Source organism: Colletotrichum costaricense (assembly GCF_030867565.1).
Source record: "Colletotrichum costaricense strain IMI 309622 chromosome Unknown Scaffold_11.1, whole genome shotgun sequence".
Taxonomy (NCBI): domain Eukaryota; kingdom Fungi; phylum Ascomycota; class Sordariomycetes; order Glomerellales; family Glomerellaceae; genus Colletotrichum; species Colletotrichum costaricense.
The window spans coordinates 1,496,753-1,505,701 of record NW_026848240.1 but is presented as its reverse complement, the minus strand read 5'-3'; the positions used below and the strand labels follow the sequence as shown (position 1 = coordinate 1,505,701).

Genomic DNA, 8,949 nt, shown 5'->3' with positions numbered 1-8,949 from the left:
TAAAAAAGGCTATTTTTAACTATTATAGCCGACTATTATAGCTAATTATTATAGTTAACTATTATAACTAACCTCTACTATTAACTTTTTTAATTAGCGCTATTACTAAAAAGAGTAGCTTATTTATCCTAAATTAAATAGCGGTTTTTATATTAAAACTACTATATTATATTAAGCGCATACTTAGGATATATTACGCGTATTATATAGTTAAAAAATATATTATATTATATAATTTTTTTTAAAAGCGTAATCCTATTAAGGTCGATCTTTTATACTTATAAAGCCAGAAAAAAAACCACTATATAACTAAATTACTTACTAATTTAATAGTCTTATTTAACTTAGTTATACTAATTAAAAAGACTATAAATACTAAGTAAGTAATTAATAATATTAAAAAAGTTATTAACTAAGTATTAATAATCTTTATTATTAACTAATTAATTTTTAAAAAAGTTAGTAAGTTTTATAATTAGATAAAATTATTTATAAAACTTAATTTAAATTATAATATTTAATAATTATTATTTAAAAAAATAAAAAAAGTATTTAGTAAATAGGCTTATTATTTAGTAATATCTTAGTACTATTTTTAAGTTCTAAAAACTAAAGTTAACTAATTAAAGTTATAAAAAAAAAGTATATTAATAAACTTAAATACTAAGTTCGTAAATATTTAGGATATATAAAGAGCTTAAAAAGACTTTAATAACTATTTAATTAGTTTTAATTAATTTATAAAAGTTAAATTACTTAAGGAGAATAATAATTATATTATTATAATAGTAAAAGATAGTTAATTAATTAAGTATAGTTAGTAGTAATATTTTAATACTATGTTTAATAGGGTGGCTAAAAGGGGGGGGGTGGCTAAAAGGGTGTGGGTCGACTTATTGTACAAAAGTATTAGCGGCTGCCGGTCATTCTGTCTTACTTGCACAAAAGAATAACCCGGTGGGAGATCTAGCGGAGCCACAGTGCCGTCTTTGTTAGCCAAAGATTCCTCGTTTAACTACCCACCGGAATCGATTCCGGAGCTTCGGGTTCTCCGGTCCGAAGCGACCTGCAGGGTACCCTTGAGCATGCGTCTCTGGAGCTTTATTTTGGCGCAACTTGGTTTACCAAATCGTACCATGGACTTCCAATCGATTCCGGAGTTGAGTATTGTCTCTGGAAGAATTCACATTTGACAATAGGTTCCACGCCTCAATGCCATCTCAGGAAGCAGCAATTGATCAATACACTTAAACGAGAGTTGCGCCGCTTGACCAGGAAGAAGACCTCATTGTGATACGGCTGACCGGCTTGAGGACAATTAGGTAATGCAAGAACCTATGTCAAGAACCAAACGGTCCGAGGGACTGTACCGAAACCAGACGTTCGGGAGGAGCTGAGCGGCACGAGGTCTCGGTGTGCCGTGCGCGTGCTCGATACCCTCCACCAACCGCGGTAGGAAGACTAATCGGGAAGGAGACTTGGGTTTTTATGCACACTATGCAGCTGTGCCGCACACTAAGACGGAGCCGGGCGAGAGAAGAGCCAGCACGCACTGCACAGAGGCGTAGAACTAAAGCACCAACATTTCATAACTTGCCGAGCTGCGGGGGTGGTAACCTGGTCCTCAGGCGTGGCAGGGTTCTACAAAACACCCCGCGGGCCCGGGCGCGACTCACGGAGCGGTTGGAATCTGATCTGTTCTCGCGTTTCCGCCATTTTTGTACCTGATCTCGTACTACGTAGTTAGTTGTCATTGGAAGCGCAACTGTAATCCTGCGTCATGGCCGACTCAACCTCGAAACCTACGCCGCCGGCAGAATCGCCTGCGGCACAATCTCCGCAGTCGGCCAGATCTCCCCCGAAGACCAAGACTCCGTCGGACGCAGCTGGGTTGTCCCCCGCTGGAGCTACTGACCTGGAGGCTGATATCGCAATCGATGATGCCGAATCGGTGCGTGACGGTCGAAGTCTTTGCTCACTGCGCATACACTGACATCTAAACCCGCCAGGACAACGCGTCTACCATTGACGATAGAATGTGTGCGACGTCTTGCCCCAAGATGGGCCCATTCCTCCATAGTAGAATCGACCTAATTCTGTAGCTCCTCGTACACCGCATCCTTATCCTCGTCCGTCCTTGACTACCCCACCGAGCATGGCCGTCGTTACCATTCGTTTCGATCCGGATGTATGCTACTACCAACACAGTATTTCTTGAACCCGACTGACTGTTCTCTCAAGCTTATATCCTGCCCAACGATGAAGTAAACCATAAAAGCGATGTGATGGCTCCTGGCAGATGAAACTAATTGCTGTGATAATCAGAGCGAGATGGACCGACTGGACTTTTGCCATGCGCTATTGACGAAGACAGTCGGAAACAAACTGTTCTTGGCCCCGGTAGACGAGACAAAAATGCATCGGGTCCTTGATGTCGGCACAGGAACAGGCATTTGTAACACAACATCAAAATTCCTAGTCGCTATAAAGAAGACTGACAACTTCAGGGGCCATTGAAATGGGTGACAAGTATCCCAATGCGGAGGTATATATGTCATTTGATACTAGCCAGGCATCCATGCCCATAATAAGCACCCGCTGACACAAAAGTAGATCCTCGGGAACGATCTCAGCGCCATTCAGCCAGCTTGGTAAATCTCATCGGGGAATGAGGCTCTCAACGTACTAACTCCAAGTAAAGGGTACCGCCGAATGTCAGATTCGAGATTGATGACGTCGAAAGCGAGTGGCTTGGAAATAAGTTTGACTTCATTTTCAGCCGTTACATGTGCGGGTCCATCGCGGACTGGCCAAAGTACGTGAAGCGCGTCTATGAGTAAGCCACCTCTATACCCCTAGCTTTTTAAAGCTAGAGCTATTCTAAGTATTCGGCAGCAACTTGAACCCTGGCGGTTGGGCTGAGTTCCAAGACTGGAGTTTCATGATCTATTCTGACGATGGTACAATCGAGGGCACCGAGCTCCTGCGGTGGGTCGACCTCTTCATGGACGCCTGCAAAATCTTTGGCCGAGATGGGCAAATCGGACCTAAGCTGGAAGGTATCGTGCGTGAGAATACTGGTTTTGTCAACATTCACCACCAACCATTCAAGATCCCTGCTGGCCCATGGGCCAAGGACCCCCATCTCAAAGACATTGGAATGCTGGAGTTAATTCAGCTACTGGACGGCCTTGAAGGCTTCTCTCTGCGCCTTCTTTGCGGAGCTCTTGGATGGACGAAGGAGGAGGTCCTTGTCTTGCTGGCTGGTGTTCGGAAGGATTTGAAAGATCCCAAGATTCATGCCTGGCTGTACTAGTAAGTTTGATGGCTGATGAGACCTGGGAGAAGACGAGCTCGATGCTAACTACTTCGAAGTAACGTGGTCTACGGCCAGAAGCCAGAGTAGGGAGGAGAGTGATGACAGGAAGTGCGAAATGGGTCTTACGTCGCGCATCTCTCCTGGGCGTTTATTCCGACTGAAAAGCATCTTCTGCAGAAAGCCAGCACAACTTCAGAGGCTGGTTTCAATGGCAAGTCTATCAAGCAAGTGATAGAGAAAGCTTGCAACATTTCTGATTAGGTCTTGCAGCAACATTAGTAACGCATACTTGCTTTAACATGCGATTGCTTTGATCTAAGTGTGGTAAAATTCCGTCTCGGTACAGGAAAGTATGACTGGCTTCAATGAACCTATATCCCATCGACTTCCTCCCATCGACTTCCATACAGCGTCAATGAATTGCATACTTTTTCGACGGGCAATAATAAATTACCTATGAGTTAACCTTACTTCCATTCTATCTGGCCAAATGCGAATGAATCCCAATAGAGCAGGACTAAAGAAAGGCTGGAGAAGGATGTATTGACCCTATTTAGCAGTTGATAGAACAGGCATATGAGCGTGCTGAAATAGTCTCAGTCTAGATACCCTGTGCTGATCATGCATCGAACAATGAAGAAATCCCGTAGTCAGGGCTGGAGCAGGGATTCTTCCCCGCTTTGTAACAAATCACTCATTCAAGCATTAGGCAACGACGAAGACGACGACCTCGTCATGACTTCCACATGGTCCTTACTACAGTGATAAACACTATCTCTGACTCTCATACGTACCTCAAAAAGCTTTCTACCAGCGACGATACTCTCACAACTCAAGAATCAATGTCGCCTTCGTCGCCTGTCACTTTTGGAGCGCTCGAAAGTCCAGCGCTGTGCGAAAGATGTCACCCCGTGCTGATGGATGATAGCATCGATGACTTCATTGAGGAAGAGTCTGCTTCTTCGGACTCTGCTGTAACGTTGAGACACAAAGCTGAAGGCGAAGGTGAACTTATCATGTTGGGATCGCCTTGCCAATGGAGGGACTCGCTACCTTCATTGCCAGTGCTGGCGGAGTCTTCAACCAACGGCTGCCACCTGTGCACATTCATCCGAGAACACATCATCAAACGTGGGATAGACTATAGGGGAGATGTCTACATTAATGGCGGATACATTTGGGGCGCTGACAGAGATGTATTCGGCTCGAAACCGAACGAAGAAGGTCTTGTATTTTGGCGATGTGAAGTGTACAAACACCCTGAGCAGGAGTTTCTTGCGGCTATAACCTTCAACATCGAATCCGACGACGGTGAGTTTCGATATCTCTGACATAGTTCGAGTAGTTTGCAGTTGCCTGAGCTTATATTCCCATCCGCGCTAGACAATGTCACAGATTGGTTGCGAGTCGACGACAAGCGACGTCCCCGGTTGCTTGATCCCGCCAATGTAGACTGGATAAAGTACGAGCTCAAAAGGTGTCAGAACGATTGTGATCATGTCAAGGAAGACACAGCCTTCATTCCAACAAGGCTCATAGACATTGGCAGCACCGATCTAGACGTCCCGCGCCTTGTAACTTCGGATATCCTGCACGAAGAAAATGAGGGAAACCTTCGCGGAGTTGAATATGCGACACTCAGTTACTGCTGGGGATCTAGAGAGGATGCAGCTGAGCAGTTGAAGACCACCAGAAAGAACTTATCAGAACACCTTGAGGGTATACCACTCGACTTCATGAGTCCGGTTGTGAGAGACACCGCCATCACCTGTAGAGCTCTCGGTCTACGATATCTTTGGGTGGATGCCCTGTGCATTATTCAAGGAGATATAGAAGACTGGAATTCGGAAAGCTTAACCATGGGTCGTGTGTACTATTGCTCGACTCTGACTATTTGCCCGTTGGCGTCTGCGTCCTGTTTGCAGGGTTACCTTGGTGAAAGGGCACCAGGTCTCGACTTGCCTTTTCAATCGAAACGGCGCGAGAGCGTTCGCGGGACCTACACGTTCTTCCCTTCTTCGGATGATCGGAAGCCGATTTGGAACTCTTCGTCACTGATCAATGACTTGAAGCAGGCAGTATGGGAAACCAGGGGCTGGACGTTCCAGGAGAACATGTTGTCGACGAGGCTGCTCTTTATCGGGCCTGGGTTGTGGCACTTTGCCTGCGAGAACGGCTCAACATCTGAGAATTCATATGTGAATCTCGGATCAGTCGTTCACGGATCCTTGAGACCACTCGTCAACATAGCACGAGAGCCGAAGCCAACTGATCCTATTGAAGTATGGCGTAGGGTGCGCAACGCCTACGCCCGATGGGAAGAGATACTGGAGATTCAGACAAGGTCGTGGAGCTACAGAGATGATCTCTTGGCCGGCATAGCAGGATTGGCTGAGGAGTGTGCCAAGATTACGGAAGATACCTACCTTGCTGGCCTATGGATGAATGACCTGCAACACGGGCTTGTCTGGGAAATGCTTAACCCGGACGTTGGTACCCTCGAGACAGTACTCCGACAGAAGAGGGATCAAAAGCCTTACGTCGGCCCGTCGTGGAGTTGGGTTTCTCAGCTACGGCCTTTCGAGGTTTTACCATGCCGACGCTACAACGTGGACAATCCTAGGCCACAAGAGAAGCTTTCAAACAACCAGAAGCTTATGTCATTATCAGACACATTGCCAACCCATGTTCGAGCCGAATACACCATCACCGGGATTCACATGGACTTGCAATGGCGCAGCCCATTTGGTCGACTTAATCCCGGCTCATACCTTCGAATGCATGCATCGTTGGCCGACTTCCCCTCAGATGTGAATATCGAACCCAAACGCAAGGGAAACCCCCCGATCGGATACTTCTCTGATGGAAGTGGCCTCTGCATGTTTGACTGGTCCGTAATCGCAGCTACTATACAGCAACCAGGCCATATGAAGCTCTTGTTGACTTCCAGTTGTTGTTATAAGACTAATAACTGGGGTAAACTGCGATACCTGTCCAGTTTGCGAGACGGGCCAGGGAGGTCTTTCCCTTTCCCAGAGGGTGAAACGGTCTTCAATTGTGAAGACTGGAGAAGGACAGAGCAATGTTCCTCCTGTAAAGATAGCGATGCTCCGAAGACTGTTTGGGGGCTCATTGTTCATCCGGCGGATCGCCTCGAAGGCTATTATCGAGTCGGAATATTTCTAATATTTTCTGAGGGCGGCCATGGACGCATCTTTGCGACTGGAAAGAAGCAAGATGTACTCTTACTTTAGGAATAAGTCCTTGAGGGTTGAAAACAAGTACCGTAAATGTTTTGCTCCAGGTATTGAAAGGCACATTAGTCCTCGAGAAAGACGTCTATCTTTAGCTAGACAAATCTCAACTCCAAGAGGAACGAGGTCGCTCGTCGAGTATCACAGAACACACATCCTAGTCGCGATCATGCAATCCACCACTAAGACACGGGGAACCTCTCTTCTTGTCATTGCTGCCTAACGTACACGACGTTCAATTCAGAGTAGCTATACTGAGGAGAGCTTAGGCTGTAGCCATTGAGAGCATCGGTGGTAGCAGCTACTGTCATTGCGTTTATAGTCACACCCAGAGAGGTAGGCTGCCAGGACTTGATGTTGTGAGTGGCAGGTGAGTTTATCATACACTTCCAATACTCTCACACACTGTCCAACAGCATGCTGATAGATCAGCTGCAACAGTTGCGAGTATTTTGGCGATGGTTTGTGATAACTCACAACCCGAGTCCAAATTGCCGCTCAATGACTCGCGGCGACGGGTCGACTATGGCTCGTGCGACTCATCGGCTGACAATCAGCCAACCCACTCTCCAGGACGCGCGTAGGGTCGCCTATTTCGCTGCGAATCGCTCGTCCGCTCGGCTTCCCGTCGTTGCCAGTGTTTCCACATTCGAGCAAAGCCCCGGCTTTATGGTTATTTTCTCATGAGAATGGCAGCCCGGACCTGGTTCCCGGCCATATAGGAATCTCAACCCAGCTCGGTAGTGAGGCGACAACTTTTCAGCCTCACGGCAGTCTGTGTGTCACGCCCGGACCATGGCCGAATATGACTGAAAAGCTAGAGGCTAGGACACCCATCAATGCGCTGTTGAGGCAATTGGTCTGGTCGCACTTGATGAGGGTCTATCAACGTCGCAATTGAGGTGGCTCTTCAATAGCTGACGCTCGGATCGCTAGATCGACGTGGACATCCCCCTGACTGGTGACTGGGCGCTTGAGGAAGATGACATGTCATTGTGTTTCCTCCTTGGGATGGCAGATGGAATACGGACTGGACCCCGAGCTGACGGACTTTTGACCGGGGAACACCCGGACCACGTCCAGATGTGATCAAGCATTGGGAATTTCATTCATTTCCCACCATTGCTACGAATACTTTATGTTACGTGCTTCTTGCCCAGCATGCTACTTGGGGGCCGTTTGGTATTGCATGCATTCCTCGCCTATCGTGCTCACGACTCATGATCATAACGCCATAGTTCATCCCGAAAAACGTACAATGAAGACTCGGACTTAGGCGTACGTCTTCACCATCTTCAGCAGAGCCTCCTCAACCTCCTTCGGGCTGGTGGCGTTCAAGTAGTGGCCACCACCCTCAACCAACGTCACCGTCGCCTCCGGGGCGGAAGTGAAGAGCTTGATTTGCTCACCGGGGATGTTGACACCGAAAACAGGGTCGGCGGTTCCCTGAGATTTGGTCAGCGAGGCGCTCAAAAATAGTCCGGTCGTTCGACCGTAGTATCACATACCTGGAGCCAGTAGACGGGGCACTTGACGTCTCTCAGTCTCAAAAGCAGGCCGTCTCTCGACAGAAGGTTACCCAGGGCCATCTTGAGCTTCTTGCGGCCCTCGTCACCCTTGTAGACAGACTTAAGGGTCTTTGTCCAGAACTCAAGGGTCTCGGGCGGGACGGTGCCTGAGAAGCCCAGGCTGCCAACCATGCCGCACCAGATATCGTCAACGACGAAGTCCGGCGTCGGGGTGGCACTGGACCAGCCGTCGTAAAAGGCCAGGAGCTGGGCCTTGGGGTCCCAGCAGCCCTTGACACGGGAGTCGGCTGACTCGTAATCCATTGACGTGCCCAAGGGCAGGAGACCCAGAATCTAGATTCGATGGAGTTCAGCACAGTCCAGAAAACTCAATCCCATGAGAAAACAACGATCCTCTTTTTTTCAAAAGAGATCGCGATCCCATGGAAACAAATTGACAGTGTAACGGGACCATTGAATGTCACGTGGCATCGTAACGTACCCTTTCAGGGGCCAAAATGGCCATACGGGTGACCATCCATCCACCTTGACTCGTGCCAAGAGCAAAAGCCTTTTGAACGTTGAGCTTGTCCATGACCTGCAGGGCCATGATGGCAGTGTCCCAGTAGGTGAAGTGCTCTACGGGACAGCTGGTGGAGCCGTGGCCGAGCGGCTCGATGGCCAGCAGGTTGACAGCGTCCGTCAGTGTCTTGCTGTTGAACTGGTCATTGTAGAGGGAGACGGTTGTGCACATGGAGTTGATGAGGACGACGGTGGGCTTGGCGGGGTCGACCTTGTCCTCGGACAGACGGTAGCCGGCCGTGATGCCGCCGAGGTGGGGGACTTGGATGGTGGTTGTGGCTGCCAT

At 47.9% G+C, this 8,949-nt stretch overlaps 3 protein-coding genes across 3 annotated transcripts; 2 read left to right on the top strand and 1 right to left on the bottom strand.

Moving 5' to 3' along the window:
* Positions 1-1,780: 1,780 nt before the first annotated feature.
* On the top strand, positions 1,781-3,406 carry CCOS01_10855 (uncharacterized protein; the record flags this gene model as incomplete). The annotated part of the gene is made up of 10 exons (XM_060459008.1): positions 1,781-1,951; positions 2,010-2,038; positions 2,103-2,188; positions 2,242-2,264; positions 2,326-2,455; positions 2,508-2,545; positions 2,614-2,651; positions 2,702-2,836; positions 2,896-3,315; positions 3,376-3,406. 10 exons carry the CDS (start codon positions 1,781-1,783, stop codon positions 3,404-3,406), a joined length of 1,101 nt encoding a protein of 366 aa, XP_060310810.1.
* A 755-nt stretch (positions 3,407-4,161) lies between these two features.
* Positions 4,162-6,416, top strand: CCOS01_10854 (uncharacterized protein; the record flags this gene model as incomplete). Its single annotated transcript, XM_060459007.1, has 4 exons — positions 4,162-4,630; positions 4,703-5,067; positions 5,245-6,213; positions 6,381-6,416. 4 exons carry the CDS (start codon positions 4,162-4,164, stop codon positions 6,414-6,416), a joined length of 1,839 nt encoding a protein of 612 aa, XP_060310809.1.
* Positions 6,417-7,845: 1,429 nt separating this feature from the next.
* Positions 7,846-8,949, bottom strand: CCOS01_10853 (uncharacterized protein; the record flags this gene model as incomplete). Its single annotated transcript, XM_060459006.1, has 3 exons — positions 7,846-8,019; positions 8,082-8,435; positions 8,584-8,949. The coding sequence occupies 3 exons, from the start codon at positions 8,947-8,949 to the stop codon at positions 7,846-7,848; spliced, it is 894 nt and encodes a 297-aa protein (XP_060310808.1).